We start from the raw sequence: 16415 nt of genomic DNA, 5'->3' as shown, positions 1-16415 counted from the left end.
TAAACTATAAGCCGTATATAACTGTCACGCTGGTATTCATGAAACTGGAATACACTTTAAGGCAGGGCTGCCCAACCCTGCTGACGGAGACCTACCACCCTGCAGAGTTCACGTGTGTTAAATTACTGTTGCAAATAAGCTCTACACTGTCTACAGGGTGGTAGATTCCCAGGAGCAGGCAGGGTTGAGCAGTCGTGCATTAAGGGGTCATTCTCCCATACGCCAAAGTAAAAACTGAACCATATTTTCCCATCGACTTCAGAAACACGTAACTTAAGAGCATTTTTTTATTTAACCGCCTGCAGGGGAGAATAGTACGAGAATACAAATGTTCTCTGTTAAACTACCGCATTTCAGAATATTTCGACTAAATATCTTGCGACTGTCGCTGTTCGGTTTTAGTGTAAATTTCGAACTTCATAATAGTTAAATTAGTGGAGATAACTCTCTCCTCGAAACCAAATACCCCAAATAGATGTCGCACGTGCTTTACGGTAAGGCATTTCTGCACATGCGGTATTTGGGAAGCCCCGAATTGTTGTCTGTGAAAACAAAACTGTAAAAAAAATCGCGTCGTTTTTGCAAACAATGTACAAAGTATAGCTTGGTGTTACTGTATGATTATTTTTATCTTTTATAAAATAATTAACAAATACTGATATCACGTACTGCCTTCGTTTCAGGTCCATCTCGCGAGCCCCGCTTCACGCGCCAAACCTAACGACTAAACCGTTAATCCTGGTTTCCTCAGGTAGGTAACAAAGGCTAGTGGATTACGCGCAACTTTATTCAAGGTATTTATCTAGTTTGTACAAAATGTAAGACATATAGGCAGGCATAAACAGTCCAGTTTAATTAATAGACTCTGTCCATATAAACATGGCTAAATTACCGTTTGCCTTTCGTGGTGTATTTTGAAATGTCTTCAACTACTTTATTTTACATGACAACGATCGCGCGATAGACACGAATTGATCCTTTCAACGCGGAGATCTGATTATAGGGGCGGATGAATTAATCAAAATTAAATAATTGGTGGGGGTGGTGACAGGCCCGCGGTTCCTATGCTCTTGAAGTTGATATATGACCTTCCACGAACCGCAGTAATATAACTAAACCGTTTGTGTAGAATAGTCTAAATCGTTCGTTTTAATTATAGGTGTTGTAATCAAGTTAATTCTTTAAGTATTGGTTTTATAAACTTAATCTAACGAAAATTTAGGGGTGATAATTAACTCCAGTTTTATAGAGACGATGTGTTATCTGTTTGTTTTTCATTGTATGACATGTGAGAATGGAGAAGGAAAGACCATTTAACTTCAAGCTCTTGGTGCCACCAAGGATCAGTACCGGACAAGTGTTTGCAGTCAGACCTCAAGAAATTACTCCAAATACCCCTGGCATTATGCAGCCAGTACAGGTAGCTTGTTATCCTGGGAATACAGTATGTGATTAAGGAAAAAAATAATGAATTGTACCAGTGGCGGCTGGCCCATATCAATGTCAGTTTCGCTTAATAGTGTGTGCCTACATGCAATCTGAATTATTTAAACAACATTTCCACCAACTGACTCTCATTCAACAGTAAATTTCCACTGACAGATTTCCACCAATCATTTTTCTTCTTGGCTGCTCATCAAAGCACCCCAGAAGTGCAGTGAAATAGCCAATCGTGTATGGTTTGCTAGGCGAAAATAATAAAGATTCGGCCTATCAGCATCGCCGAGTTAAATGGTTTTGGGGTGCTGGAAATTTCGCCCCTGCTACAGAAAATGCGGGAAAGTTTTGGATTGCTCTCAGGTCAGTCAGAGAGAGATGATGGCGGCGGCGACAGTTGAGGGGCAGCTTCCACCAAATTCGGTGAGATCGTTATTGAATTACCCTTTTGTGAGAAGGACGATGGTGGATAAAATCGATGTTAAGGAGCTGGGTCCCGACAAGCCAGAAATAAATATCACCCAGCCAACTAAGGGGAAGGTTAAAGCCTACAACAGGACTTGATTTACTTTATCTGTGAAACTGCTGAATTTGAGAAGGAAATTAAATTGTTGTAATTTTCTGACTGTTCATTTGAATGCTTATACTGGACTAGGAAGGGAAATCTATTGGTATGTCAGCCCCACCAAGAATTTTTTTTCACCAGCCGTCACTGAATTGTACTAACAAACTACAGGATACATTTTGATACTGTACTTTGGTGTTTGCCTTGTGTGACATTATTAGTGTTGTTTATTTAGACTAATATTGATTCACTAATTAGGACTTCATCCTTAATGGCATCAATTATACAGTGAAGCCCTACAGTTAAATAATGTGGTCCTACTCATGATTTATTGTCATATTAAACTTAGGTCAGCTGGCTGGAGAGAGATTTTCAATTCAAGACAAGTACATGCATACATTTTGTGTATGAGAGTTTTATTAGTTTGTAAGTAGTCTGTAGGATTTCCAAATTACCCCAACACTTTTTATGTAGCTAATTTAAGTTAATGATGGAATATTACAGATTTGCTGTAAGACTTTGCTGTAAGAGTCTGAAAGTGTGAGTGTGACAGTTGGCAACCCCAGCCAGCTGTACTGAGTACTTACCATTCTATGGCATGGCTTTGTTTTTTAGGCCCCCAGTAAGTGCCCTCAGAAAGATTTAAACAGTCCATTTCAAAATACTAGTATGGTTGCTTCCTCAAAATCTTTCAAAACAGGTAAATTACAATTCATAATTTTTATTTCTATGCAGATCAGCTTGATTATAGCACTATATCTGTACCATGCATACATGTAATGTGTAATACAAAGTACACATATTTATTATAGTATGTTGAATACAAAAGTGGTGAATAAATATAAATTGATGTCTGTATATATTTGTCGAATAGCTGAACTTTCTATGGTTAAATAAAGCTCTGGATAAACTATTAAGATTAGTTTTAACCAAGTATATTAATTTGTTAAAAGATGCAGCAAAGAAAATTGTCGTAATGCCAATGGAAAAAGAAGAGGTAAGTTTAAACATGAACAGCTGACAGTGAATGTGTTTTTGAATCATGCTGATAAGCAAAAGCTGTAGATTGTGTGGTGATCAGTTTATTTCAAAGCCAATAAATTCTAAGTATGAAAATTATTTTTATTTTTGCTTTAGAAAATTTCACTGTCAAGTGATTTGTGTTCTAAGCTTTTGGAAGAATTTGAAAAAATAAATAGCTGGAAATTTGAACTAGATTCAGAAATTTCACGGAAGGACAAATTATTGCATGAGAATAAAAGAACAATTGAAAATCAACGCAAAGCAATTCAGGAGCTACAGGTACATTTTGAGTTTTTTCTACAATTTGAAAAGTTCAATTGATACAGTGGCTTTTGTGTAATATAAAATTGAAGATCATGCCCTTTTGTTTTGATCTTATAGTTTGAAAATGAGACCCTTAGCATAAAACTGGAGAATCAAATGTGTGAAAATACAGAGCTGAAAAACAAGTATGTACAGGAAAGAAATTGCAATATAACGTTGCTGTCATGTTCCGGTTGAGAATTTAAATGGTCATTCATGACCTGTGATTCCTAAAAGCATCTTATTTTACTCAATGTATCATTATGCAAAAACGGCAACATATGTGTTACTTATATGAATTACATTACAGAAGCAGTGCAACCCAAAATCTGTGTACTATTCTGAATGATGCTTTTGAGAGATCAGTAGAGAAGATGAGTTTATGTAAGTAATGTACAAATGGTAATTTTGAAATATTTATTAGAGGACCTCTTTATGTCTATTTTATATGCCAATTATACAACTTTTAAAACATACAATGTAAATTATTCCTGTAGTTGAATCTGAAAGGCTGGAAACCCATGAACTCTTTATCCAAAACAGCGAAACCATTCAGGTACTTGTTCTTTATTTATTTTAGTTGAATATACATTGAAATAAAATACCAACAGAATGCTGGAATTATCTGTCTTATTAACTCAATTATCTGGCATATTAACTCAATTTTATTTCAGAGGATAATCGGTGCATTTGAAGGCCTTCGTGGTCAAACTGAATCTGATAAGTTAAAATGTAAGTTGGAAAGGAATATCACTAAAACATTTATGTACTGTATCCTGTACATTACAGTGCCTCACAAAATAGAATATATAAATGATATCTTGTAAAACAGAATTTAGTTACTACTAGTTTTTTACATTTAAATCATTTCTTTTAATAAATTGCTTATAAAATCCCATGTGTAGTCAAGGAAGAGCTCAAACAATATGAGGATATTGAGCAGAGGTTTCAAGAGGAATTAAGAATGAAAGAAGAAGAGGTTGGTATTTTATGTATGTTACATATATATATAAAATCTTCATAAAACAAAAACAATATAATTCATTTGTATTTTACATTTAAGGTTGCAATGCTTTGGGTAAAAATGAATGACAAAGATAACAAACTCCAAGAGGTACTTAAAAACTTGCAGGATAAGCAAGAGGACTGCATTCAGTTACAAGAAGCAGCAAGTATGGATTGATCATTTTCTTTTCCATATGCTGTCTTGTGCATATTATAGACAATGCTGTGTATATATATATATATATATATATAAATTCACAGGGCAACAATATGAAAAGCTTCAAATTTCCAAACAAGACCATGAGCTGCTGCTTGAAAAGTTACAGGAAATAGAAGAATCTCAAAAAGACATTGAGGTTGGGACTGTGTGGTATTTAATAAATTATTAAGCATAGAATTATAGTGTTAGTCAGTCAAGGGAAATAATGTTTGAATGATCTTCATGTTGGTGTAAAACTGGTATCATGTCTGCCAAAATGTCACCCCTGTATTTGCAGCAACTGTCACCAGTTTATTTTTTGACTTGACCATTAGCATACCTCATATGGATAATCTATACATCATGGTACAGTATTTTTAATTTGCATATGGTGTAACATTAAATAGCATTTTTGTTTAGAGCAGATACTACCCAGATAATTAGCTCTAAACATTTTGTTTGACTGCCTGAGACTTCTGCACAGGGGGGTGAGGGGTGGGGGGTGGGGGGGGGGGGGGGGGACACCAACAGGATTCCTGGCATTCATGTGTTTCTTTAAATGACAGCAGTATAACATCTGAACTGTTCATTAGAACATTTCTTTTTTATGACAATTATCCACAAAGTGTGCAGCTTTTGTCACTGCAGTGTATCTTTCTGGGCTTCTGGAAGAAAACATTTGTAGACCCTCTTGAAATGGGAAGTCAGAAACATCTGGCCTATTTATTGAGATCCACATGCAGGCTGTAAGGTGGTCTCCTTGCAGCCTGTTGAGGATGTTTGCCTTGAACTGCAAATAGTTAGACTTTAAAAGTGATAGCTGGTAGCTTAAAAAAGTGATAGTTTAAAGGAGAAAATCCCATTGTGAAACGTATTTATTACGTGACATATTTTCCGACGCGCGCTCTATGTCCACTGGTGGGAGTGTGCCCACCTCTGTGTGCACACACGTGCCTGTGCGCGAGCATCGGGGCGGAACTCCGCCATGCGCGATACAGAGAGCAGAGGAGAATTGTAAACACGCAACCATGTTGAGACAAAAATGACAAGCTGTTGTGTAAATATGATAACAAGGCTATTTAGTTTGTTCAATAAAAGGACAATATATAGACCTGTTCTATAGGAAAGGTAACCTTAAATGACATCTGTTGTGATCTGGTGCTATTTAGAATATAAAATTAACTTGACCTTCAAGGGGGGGGGGGTGGTGGGAGGTGCCGTTGGGGTGGTGGGACGCCCCCCTAATAATGTATAATGGTAGGAGAAACACTGTATTGTTTAATTATTTTCAGGGAAAAAGACAAAGTCTTGAAACTGCTTTACAGAAAAAGGAAATGGAATATATGAAAATTGTCACAGAAAAGGACAGTACTCTGGATGAGCTTTATAAAATTAAAGATGAACAAAAAGGAAAACTTTTGCAAATTCAAACCACGGCCCAGGAACTTCAGGAATCACTGAAATCTGAAATGCAAAGGTAGGGAAAATTTGTTCAATTGGTTCCAAATTTTACCTGGTGCACTTTCTTTAATTTGACAATACATTCTCTTTGTTTTAGGAGAAAAGATCTTGAAGAGGAATTGAAAATAAAAACCAGTGAATTAGGTAACATTAATACTTTTTCAGAATTGTACGTTAAATTCATTTATGTACATTGACTGTAAATGTTCTGACCATTACAGGAGAAACAGTACAACATAAAATAGCAAAAGAAAATGAGATAAAGATTCTTAGAGAGGATATGGTATGTTTTACATTCTTGTTTAAAATAATTAATTGTGTATGATGTTCAGTAAAATTTCATTAAATATTTCTTCTATTTTGCAGGATGCAATGTCAAAATCTCTAATAATATTAGAAGAGAAATTACAAACAGAGGCAACAAAGGTATCACAACTTGACATGGATCTTATGAGTAAAAATTCAGAAATTTCTGAATTATTGGTAAGTTGTTTTTTCTTTATTTGTTTGTTTATTTCTTTATTTGACTTAATTTGTAAAAAATAAGTTTTTTCATCATGTGGCTAAAAGTGCTTATTTTGTTTCTAATGTAATGACAAGAAATTATTAAAAGAATAATTTCAGTGAATATCTAAAGTAAAAAGTTGAAGAAAGTACAACCTGAGGAGAGTAATAGTTGTTTTCATTATTGACAAAACCACTTTGTGATAATAATTTGTTTTAAAGTATTGTGACCATCTGTTAGTAAGCTATACAATCAGTTTTCTGATAAAATCCCAAGTAAATGAGTTTGTGTTTGTGTTGCAGTTTTGGTAAAGGTCACTGGTTGTTGGTGACAACATGTGTGACAACAGTGTGACAGTCTTTTATTTTTTAACTTTTACTATGTGCACTAATTACAAGTTTATTGTCCAATTTATACAAGCCTAATGCCTCTTCTTTTTTGCTTACCAGCTTGTCTTTGTAGACAGTCTAATATTCTATGAAGTCAGATACAAAATACCACTTGATTTTAAATCATTTTACGCCATAGGCATCATTCACAAAGGGACAGTGGCTTAATCAGTTGGGCGTTTGAATCCTGTTGTGTATATGGAGTTTTTGCTGTTCTCCCTGTGTTGGCATTCCTCCTGAATTCCAAAGACTTGGCATGAATACAGTAAATCAGCATCTCTAAATTTCCCATCGTATATGGAATGTGATCCCACAGTGTTTCCTTGCCTTGGATAAGCTTCAGGTTCTTCTGTAACCCGGTACAGGAAAAGTGGTTGCAAGATGGATGCATGTTTTGTCATTTGCTTTAATACAACTTGTTTATTTTCCTCTCTTGTAGAATAAAGCTTATGTAACATCAGTTGAAAAGGAATTTTCTGAGAATTCCCTGAACAATTTACAAGAAGAACTGAGGAATTTGAAGGAAATTACTCAGAAGAGTGAGGTCAGGTTTCTTTTGCCTCCTTTATTTACTTTTGTTTGGGTTTATCTAGTTTTTTTTTCAGATGTTTCTTATTATATTTACGTCTTTGTCTTTTATAGACCAAATTGTGTGAAATGGCAGAGAAGTTACATGTTGCACAAAGCAATGAACTAAAACTTGCAGAAGAAAATAATCAGTTAAAAAAGAACATTGAACAGTACGTGAGAATTTTAAATTAGTTTACAAAAGCATTTATAAGGAATAATTAACAAATAATTAATAGTGTTGGTAGGTAGTTTTAATAATAATAATAATAATAATAATAATATTAATAATAGCAATATGGAAAATATAAAGCATTCTTCTTTAAAGGAATGAGTACAAGGAGGTCATGGCAATCTTCAACAAACTCCAGCTTCAAAATGAGAGAATTACTGAACAAGCAGAAGGTGCATCACCCGAAAAGGTTCTTAACATTATTGATCTACTAAATATGAGTTCTGACTGCTGAAATTCATGGAATTTACGTATTTATTACTAGAACATGGTGGAACAAAGGCCTAGATCAGGGCTCACCAACCTTTTTGAAACTGGGAGCTACCTCATCGGTACTGAGCCATACGAAGGGCTACCAGTTTGAAACGCCCTCCTAAATTTATCTAAACTTCATGTATAATAAACATGTATTAAATGCTTTTATTCTAGATATTGTCATTTTCAAATCTATATAAATGCAAATGTGATTAAAGAAGAATAGCAACAGGATAAAATTAAATTTTAGACGCTGCTCACTAGTGAGTTGTGCTATTTTTAGAACAGGTCCACAGGCGACTCATGTAGTTCTTGGGGGCATCCTGGTGCCCACGGGCACCATGTTGGTGACCACTGGCCTAGATAGTTCAAAACTATTTTTTCTTATTGTGTATAAGTAAGGATTTTAGAATTAATGTTAATATAAAATTTGGAAGACGGTACATTTGTCTTGAAAAATCAAAATATGATCATCCATAATTCATCCATTTAATCCATAATTAGGAAAATAATGCAGAGGAGACAACTGAAAAAGAAATTGAGAGATTAAAAGAGGAAAACGATCAACTCAGGTGAAAAAGAAATATATAGCTGATTCCATTAGTATATACTCTTGCTGTTATTTTTCTAAACCATGTCCTTTTTTACCTAAGAGATGTACTGGAACCACTGAAGTTAAGAGTTGAAGAACAAGATGAAAAGATGATGGCAATGCAAGAAAATTATGAAGAATGTGTAAGCTAAGCAGCATTCACTTATTCGTTACAATTTCATCTCCTGATATCCTGAACTAATTTTCACTTATTTCTCATTTTGTAAGACTACACATGTGGTTCATAAAAATAAAATGTGAACTGATACGAATATTTGGATTTGAATTTTATTAATCATGAGTAGGGATATCACGAGAACCGATACTTCAGTATTAAGTGGATGTCAAAATTATGAAAACATGACGTGGCTGTTTTTCTACAGTAATAGGACATACCCGAAAGATGCTTACCACTCTCGAATCATGTGTCCATTCATAAACATTGTCTAGTTTAAGTCCTGACAATCATAAAATGTTACAGACCACAAACCGATTAGTAAAAATCTTATACAGATCCTCCTGACAACGTTTATTTTAAAGTTACTAACCTAATTACATTTATTCTTAAGCTTGTTGCAATTGGTGATGTGATCACTGTTTATATTTTAAGCACAATATTGTTTGTTTTAGATACATGCCACTGTTCTTTTTTGTAATGGTAATAGTTGTTTGTTTTTATTTACTACTTGAAGGGCACATGCCACTGTTGTGTTTTGCAATCTTCAAATGTTTTCAGCAATGGAGTGTGTATGTTGAAGTACATGGAATTCATTGTTTTGTTTTTTACTGTGGTGTTGAATTGGGTAATTTTACTTGTTGAGTATCAGCTGCTAATTCTGGCATCACAATGTCCTTAATCATGAGATATATTTCAATTTATGCCATTTTTAGTTTTTATATTTCTGTGATGAAATTTAGCTAGAATATAAACGTTCAGTTTTTTCTTTTATAATTCAATGGTCATGGTGATCATACAGAACAAAAGTTTGCAGGAAGAAGTAATTAAAAATAAAAAGCTATTTAAGGTAAATTAATGTATTGTTTTATGTTTGGCTTCTTTTTAGTGTGTTTTTATTCTTTAATGAATTAATCTATTGCTCCTATTTTATTTACAGCTAAATTCCTCAAAACTAAAAACAGAAAATAAAACAAAAGCTTACAATGAATGCCTAAAAGCGGTTAGTAATTGTTGCATTTATTTTAATTCATCATGACTGCCAAACTTGGATATCTGAGAAATCTTACTTTTAGCTTTCTGACTATCTTTTCAGAATAACAGTTTAAAAAAACAGCTGGCAACAGAAAGAGAGAAATGCAATAAACTTGACACTGAGGTAAGCAATGTATATCTCTGTGGTTATACCATAGTGTGTAAATGAGCAGTGTTACATTTTATGTTTTGCTTTTAGGTGAATGAAATTAAAGAACAATTTAAAAATATTCAAAGTCTTAACAATGAAAAGCTTACGAAGTTACAGGCAGAAATGAAAATGAATGCTGTGACTGAATCTGACCTCTATAAGAAGGTAAAAAATAACAACAACAATTTCTTATCAACTAAAAGCCAGACTGATTAGTGCTTTGGCTTACTTCCTCTTTTTACTCTTTCAGGTAGAAAAGCTTAACCTTGAAACCCAGGAAGCTGTTCGAATCAAAGAGGAGACAGAAATCAAGTGCCAGCACAAGATATCTGACATGGTGGCCTTAATGGAAAAGCACAAGGTAAAGATCAGTGTGCCCAAGAAATTGTCTGAAAATGTCCTGCATATGTTGGAAAGTGTTTCATTGTTTTTCAGAATCAGTATGACAAGATGATTGAAGAAAAATATGCTGAGCTTGATAACAGGAGACTGAAAGAAGCTGAAGCAAATGCCAGTTACACCTCATTGGTATGGTACATCTTACTCAGTACAACACAGCAATAGTGGGATTAAGTTAAAGCATTATGCATTGAACATATTTTCAGGTGGCTACCTTCAAAAGCAAATTAACAGGTCACTTTCTCAGAATTATCCTTCACACATTTTATAGATATATTGTATTGATAAGTATCACAACATTTTTATTTAAACCACAACATTCATAATGTGAAGGATTTTGTGAAATGAATATGTTTTAGGTACTGGAACTTTCAGAGACAAAAATTGAGAATTCAAATTTAAAACAGCAGCTTGAAAATGAAGTGAGAGAGATGGTAAGTTTTAAACATCCTGAATGTTTTATGGTTAATAAATACTGAATCCTGTTAATACTGAATAAATACTGCTAAATTAAACCAGGTTCTTGTGGCTTACAGGACGAACTTAAACAGGAAATTACAGATTTGAACTTAAAAATGAAGTCTGTGCAGGAGGATGTGAAAGAGAAGGTACACTGTATAGTCATTTTAAGATTCAATACTTGTTGTTAAGTCTAATTGAATGTTTCTGTTTATTCATTATCTTTCATTCTTTTTGAATTACTGTACTAGTTACATTGGAAACATTTGTCTTGATTCATTTATGTATGTATGATTTGATTTTATAGCAGGTATAAATTATTATAATGTATATCAACATATTTAACATCCAGTTTTATTTAACATTGCCGGCAGTAGGAGACAAAAAAGTGTTTTGAAAATTCAGCTTTTCTTTTTTCCCCCCATCTTATTTGTTTGTTTTGCTAGACACCTCAACATAACATCAAAGAAATATGTTGTAGTACAAGCCAGAAAACACAGTCTTCACTCAGGTTCATGAGGAAATCAGCATTGTCTACGAAGAAGACAGAAAATGGCACTGATATTACAGATTCATCTCTGGGTCCTTCCAAAAACATTATGAAAACACCACCAAATAAAGTAAGAAAATATCTGATCTCTTTCTAATACCAGTATATGCCCTTGAAGTGTGATATTTATCATCCTCAGAATCCTTTGATTTGAATTTGTAGAGTTCTTACAAAACTCGGCCAGTGTTTTTGATGGCCATTTTGGTTAACCTTGTTAGTTTATGTCATTGTTGATGTATACTTCACTACTGCCAAATTTTAAATCTGTGTTATGTTAAAGGAGTCAGGAACAGAAAACTTAAAAACTCAGTCCTGCATTTCACGCAAAAAGGCAAAGACCACACCACGGATTAAAGTAATTATACAATTCATTTTATTTATTTCTTCAACCTATTTGTATGTATGCATCCACTGTGTTATTTTAAAATATCATTGTATCCATTCTAAAAATTGTAGCAAACGTAAGCAGCAGAGTGAGTATAAAGTAGTGTCTTAAGTGTGAACTAACAGGTTTTTTTTCATTTTAGTCATACAGAATACGTACACCACCTTCTACTGGAAAATCTGTGCCCTGGATTAAAACTGTCCTGGAATTTGACTCCACATCTGATAGCTCTGAACAACAAGATTTACTGGTATTTTTAAGCATTTTTCCCAAATATAAAAGCTATGGTTGCTTGTCTCATAAATTCAAAGATTATGTTATTATTATTGATTCAACATTATACAGTATTACACTGTATTACGTAATGCACAAATGTTATACTGTGTCACTAAAACATTCTTTTCAAACTGTTGTTGCTTGGAAGAGTTTTCTTGTTGAAGGTGAGCCCAATGTTAGGAAGACAGGTGATTACGGAATACCTATGCATCATCTAAAGGTACAGTATTTATTGTAGGAATTTAATTCAAGTAGTGTACCTAATTTAAGCATCAAGATCTTTACAGGGTAGCTCAGCACATGTCCTGTGGGCCATGCATGCCTATTCTACAAAATGCAGGGAAATACTGCTATGTAACAATTGAGAATTAATAACCTCTAGTCATTGTGTAAAGAAGCATACAAATTATTGTGTACTGTTTCATTCTGTTTTGTTTGAGCTAAATAAAGAAGTTTGTATTGTTGTTTGTAAATTGATAGCCATGTAGCGAATAATGTGCCACACCTTTCATGTTCATAGTTTGCTAGTAGTGCAAGTGTCGGTATGATGATTAGAGTACAGTAAAATGCGGTGTACAGATTGCAGGTTAGGTTCATTGTCACTATAAGTACGATGTGCAGTATTAGCCCAGGGTGTAGTTTGCCCCATGGGATAAACTCCAGGCTCAATGTGATCTTGCATTGAGTCAATGGTTCTTAATTATATTTGTGGTTTTCCACAGAAGTCGCAGTAAGATATTTATTTGTCTTTTATTGATAACATAAAGTTTTTGGGAGTAGAACCTTTTCAGATGGGGAGAGGTGACTGAAAAGATGCTGGAAGCTTCCAGCAGTATGGGGGTCTAAAAGTACTAAAAGTAAATAATTTAAAATTTCACTGTTGCCATATTTAACCATTTAAAATTTAATTTTATGATAGTTATTAATTGTTAATTTGCCGCTTAATTGTGAGAAATTGGTCCTAAGTTCTGTAAATATAGCTGCTCAGCCTGAGGAATTTTGTTTTATGAAGTATTATGAAGTCATATTTTGCTCTTTGCTTCAGTTTTTATAATGAGTGGTGGTGATGTATAAACTGACACTCATGTGTACTGTACCTAGGCTAAGAGGAAAATTCAGGAAATAAATCGAGGGTAACACTACTTAAATCAGTCTTTATAATGCATTATAGATACCTTCATAATAGATTATAATGCGCTTATAAAGTGTTATAAACATGGACATGAATACTCTATGACACTCTAATCAGTAGTGCACTATAAGTATAAGAATTAAGGATACTTTGTACTGCATTATGAAGGTATTTATAGTGCATTATAGATGAGAGCTTCATAAGCATAATGAAGTATGGCTATAATGTGTTATGCCTTTTTATAAATATTTATTGCTGTGTTCATTTATATGACTGCTTTAAGTAAAGTGTTACCAAATAAAGTTTATCAGAAGAACTTAGAGCTTAAAAAACCTTTGTGAAGTCTTGATTTATTGCAAATATCATGGTTGGCAATCCATATATAGGCATTGCACACCACCTGTCTCACTTAGTTAAAAAGGCTTTATGTGTGTGTGATGAATTTATTAATCTGTGTTGATGATTTGAAGTCTCAAGGGTTTGCATTGTAGTATCCTGGTATTTTTCAGTCATCAGATGTTGAATGAAGAGTTATTTCACTGCTTTTTCACATTCTGCCATGCTGTCCTTTCTGAGCCAGAGTCCCACTGTGTCTAAATCCCCTGGGGTGGCTTTGAAACTGGCAGCAGTGAAAAGAATGAGAGATGCTGGATGGACAGCTGTAACCAGTGCAGATATGAAAAAGAAGAAAAAAGCATCTGAAAAAATTTTTGCTTAGCTCTCCTCTTTTACAGGACTTGATGGGTAGTATTAAGATCTGACTGAATTGCAGTTCTGTTCGTATAATGACAGACTAGGAGTTTAATCTCAAAATCTTTAAAATTTTGTTGAGTGAATTAGACTAGTTCTTTGGTTCCAATTAGTTATTTAGGTTTTAATGTGTGTTCTAGTTGGCCTGTTACTCGTATAATTTATTACACTTCATATACCTTGTATTTATAGTGTCATTAATGTTAGTACTTTATATTAGCCATAAGTATACTTTATAAACTGGTTTTTGATGTCAAATTGATTTTTATTTAAAATGTTATATTTATCTACTTCCATTTGTTGTTTTCATTAAATATGTTAGCTTGTTGTTTTAATAGTGTTGAAATTAAATACTTTAATGAATAGCATGTCCTTGTTGACATTGTGTTTACTCATCAAAGTATGTCATAGCTGAATTGGCAATTTGAAACTTGGCCTTGTTAGCAAATTAAAATAAAGTACATTTGTGAAAAAATGTATTACGTTCAGAACCTCACTTTGGTTGACTAAGAATCATTACCAACTGGTTGAAATGTTTCAAAGCTACAAGTCCCATGGTCCGGGGACTTATTCTCTTCATCTTCATTCATGAACTCCAGTCGAAATTGGGTGGGTTGGGAGGGAAATGGATGGTCGGCATTGAATTCCTCATCATGCAGAGTGGTCATAGTGGGGTTGTAAATGCGAGGGCCATCGTAGAGTCCACCAGAGATTACTAGAGTGTCATCTGCTGCCACAAACCTGTCCACTGTGAAAACAAATAGTTGGGGATATAGAAAAGGAACAAAATAACTGTGAACAGCCATCATTTAAGCTCCTGCATTCCTTCTGTGTGTTGTTTGATCATGGTAGCAGACCTCAAGTTACCAGTCTCTAGTGCAAACCTGAAGCAAAATATTTTTAAAGTTCTCACCTGTTTCCTCAGAATTATAGAGAGGACGATGAGAGTACTGAGTCTTCCGTTTGCACCTGTATATGGCGTACGTGAACATGACCAGAAAAGCCAACCCAGTGACAACACTGAAGAGAATTGTCATGTTCTGTTCTGAATAGGTCATTCCACCTGGTGGTTCTGTTTTGATGTAATGGGGGACAAATATTAAAACATGAATATTGCCTATAAATATAACAATAATCTTTATATAGCACTTTTCATACATGGAATGCAGCTCGAAGTGCTTCACATATGAGAAAATTAAATTTTCATTGACGATAATCTTGGCATATCCAATGAGATGTGTTGACTAAATTCAATATAGTTGTCATGTGTGCTAACTAAAAATATTGAGTTTTTAGAAATATTTACCTTGGGTGTTGAAATAGCCAGGGGCAGATGTCCATGCTGTGATGTTTTTATTCAGGTGTGATTCAGTTGTTTGTGATTCATAAGTGGTGTAATTTGATGTGCTGCTGACGTTCACAGTTGTCCAGGCTCCATGGGTAGTGGCAGGGAACGTGACATTAGATGTTGTTGTGACTTTAGTTGAAGGTTGAAGGCCTGTTGTTATCTGAGGGGTTATAGCTCCATTTGTGATCTGTGAGAGTGTTGTGGATTTGGAGAATCCCAGGTTGTCTTGGGTCAAATTTGGAGAAAAAATATCAGTGGTGGAATCATTCTGGGTGTGATTTGGCAAAACCGTTGTAGAAAAAACAGTGATATTGGGAGCAGAGATTGTTGAGACAACATCCGTGCCATTGGCAGTACTGATTTCATCAGAAGACCCCGTTGTGGGAAGAGGTTCAGACAGAACTGTCAACACAAAACTGGCTAGAAAAAGAATCCGACAAAATCTTTGTGCGAGGGTCATTTTCATGTCTTGGGACCTATTTAAATAAAAAATAATAATAATACATTTATAAATTTAATTGTAAGTGAATCTTTTTATTTACTGATATATATTATCAAATGATTAGCAACAGTTTATTAATAGTTAAGGAGCAGACCTTAAAATGTTACCAAAAAATGAATGTGCATGATTGAAAATTTGTATTTATTGTTACATAAATATCAACAAAAAATTACATACAAATAGATCTGAAAAGTAAGTAATGGTGCGATTACTATGTACCATTAGTCACTGCCTTGTATAGAAAGATACCAGTAAAGTAACTGATGAGAAGTAAAATATTCAGTGACTGGCAGTATACTTTGATCACACCCACTGTGGGATTCAAAGCCTTTATCATCAATATACTGGAGTTCCATTATATCATTATACAATGACCATAATCCGTAATGTGTGTGTTCCTTTGCAAAGGACTGGCATCCTTCCCAGAGTGTCCCCTGACTCATGCTGCTTGGGATAGATTTCAAGCACCCCTGCAACTCTGTACTGGACAACAGGTTAGAAGATGGATGAATGACAAATGATGTTGATTATATGAGTTAATACTATTCTGACCAATAACCATTGAATTCTCATAAATTTGGCATCCCTATTTTCCTTAATGCATACTGTATGTTCATGCCCTTGACCCTCTACTGGAGAAGCCACTGGAAAACAGATGGATATACATGATTTACTGAACAAAGACAGTGTAATATGAATACACAAGGGAGGCTACCTAAA

General features: G+C 34.3%; 2 protein-coding genes across 7 annotated transcripts in view; one reads left to right on the top strand and one right to left on the bottom strand.

Annotated features, from left to right (window-relative positions):
* Nucleotides 1-191: 191 nt before the first annotated feature.
* Nucleotides 192-16415, top strand: part of sycp1 (synaptonemal complex protein 1) — a 21975-nt gene continuing 5751 nt past the window's right edge. Inside the window, exons 1-35 of one of the 6 annotated variants that reach the window (XR_002841291.2) lie at nucleotides 192-494; nucleotides 684-751; nucleotides 1294-1420; nucleotides 2618-2702; nucleotides 2956-2999; nucleotides 3140-3304; nucleotides 3407-3474; nucleotides 3639-3712; nucleotides 3826-3884; nucleotides 4003-4060; nucleotides 4234-4307; nucleotides 4392-4500; nucleotides 4595-4689; nucleotides 5825-6009; nucleotides 6091-6137; nucleotides 6215-6276; nucleotides 6360-6476; nucleotides 7327-7431; nucleotides 7530-7627; nucleotides 7783-7876; nucleotides 8446-8513; nucleotides 8595-8676; nucleotides 9511-9558; nucleotides 9649-9711; nucleotides 9805-9867; nucleotides 9943-10059; nucleotides 10145-10255; nucleotides 10330-10422; nucleotides 10653-10727; nucleotides 10830-10901; nucleotides 11199-11372; nucleotides 11583-11657; nucleotides 11830-11937; nucleotides 12112-12183; nucleotides 16104-16189. Coding sequence is in view for 5 of the 6 variants with exons in the window: in XM_023837555.2 (XP_023693323.2) it covers nucleotides 1295-1420; nucleotides 2618-2702; nucleotides 2956-2999; nucleotides 3140-3304; nucleotides 3407-3474; nucleotides 3639-3712; nucleotides 3826-3884; nucleotides 4003-4060; nucleotides 4234-4307; nucleotides 4392-4500; nucleotides 4595-4689; nucleotides 5825-6009; nucleotides 6091-6137; nucleotides 6215-6276; nucleotides 6360-6476; nucleotides 7327-7431; nucleotides 7530-7627; nucleotides 7783-7876; nucleotides 8446-8513; nucleotides 8595-8676; nucleotides 9511-9558; nucleotides 9649-9711; nucleotides 9805-9867; nucleotides 9943-10059; nucleotides 10145-10255; nucleotides 10330-10422; nucleotides 10653-10727; nucleotides 10830-10901; nucleotides 11199-11372; nucleotides 11583-11657; nucleotides 11830-11937; nucleotides 12112-12183; nucleotides 13676-13813 (3024 nt within the window). In the remaining variant the exon portion in view is untranslated. Of the gene's footprint in view, nucleotides 495-683; nucleotides 795-1293; nucleotides 1421-2617; nucleotides 2703-2955; nucleotides 3000-3139; nucleotides 3305-3406; nucleotides 3475-3638; nucleotides 3713-3825; nucleotides 3885-4002; nucleotides 4061-4233; nucleotides 4308-4391; nucleotides 4501-4594; nucleotides 4690-5824; nucleotides 6010-6090; nucleotides 6138-6214; nucleotides 6277-6359; nucleotides 6477-7326; nucleotides 7432-7529; nucleotides 7628-7782; nucleotides 7877-8445; nucleotides 8514-8594; nucleotides 8677-9510; nucleotides 9559-9648; nucleotides 9712-9804; nucleotides 9868-9942; nucleotides 10060-10144; nucleotides 10256-10329; nucleotides 10423-10652; nucleotides 10728-10829; nucleotides 10902-11198; nucleotides 11373-11582; nucleotides 11658-11829; nucleotides 11938-12111; nucleotides 12184-13675; nucleotides 14325-16103; nucleotides 16190-16415 lie in introns of those variants that run through there. The other 5 variants (XM_023837555.2, XM_023837556.2, XM_023837557.2 and 2 more) reach the window with 5 other exon arrangements.
* Nucleotides 11653-16415, bottom strand: part of LOC111857072 (uncharacterized) — a 5690-nt gene continuing 927 nt past the window's right edge. Inside the window, exons 2-4 of the mRNA XM_023837567.2 lie at nucleotides 15152-15669; nucleotides 14759-14917; nucleotides 11653-14593 (exon numbers count right to left, since the gene is read on the bottom strand). Coding sequence (XP_023693335.1) covers nucleotides 14352-14593; nucleotides 14759-14917; nucleotides 15152-15659 — 909 coding nt within the window. The 5' untranslated portion in view covers nucleotides 15660-15669 and the 3' untranslated portion in view covers nucleotides 11653-14351. The remainder of the gene's footprint in view (nucleotides 14594-14758; nucleotides 14918-15151; nucleotides 15670-16415) is intronic.

Source organism: Paramormyrops kingsleyae, chromosome 8, assembly GCF_048594095.1.
Source record: "Paramormyrops kingsleyae isolate MSU_618 chromosome 8, PKINGS_0.4, whole genome shotgun sequence".
Lineage (NCBI taxonomy): Eukaryota > Metazoa > Chordata > Actinopteri > Osteoglossiformes > Mormyridae > Paramormyrops > Paramormyrops kingsleyae.
Note: the sequence above shows the minus strand (reverse complement) of the source record. Positions and strands in the feature narration are given on the sequence as shown.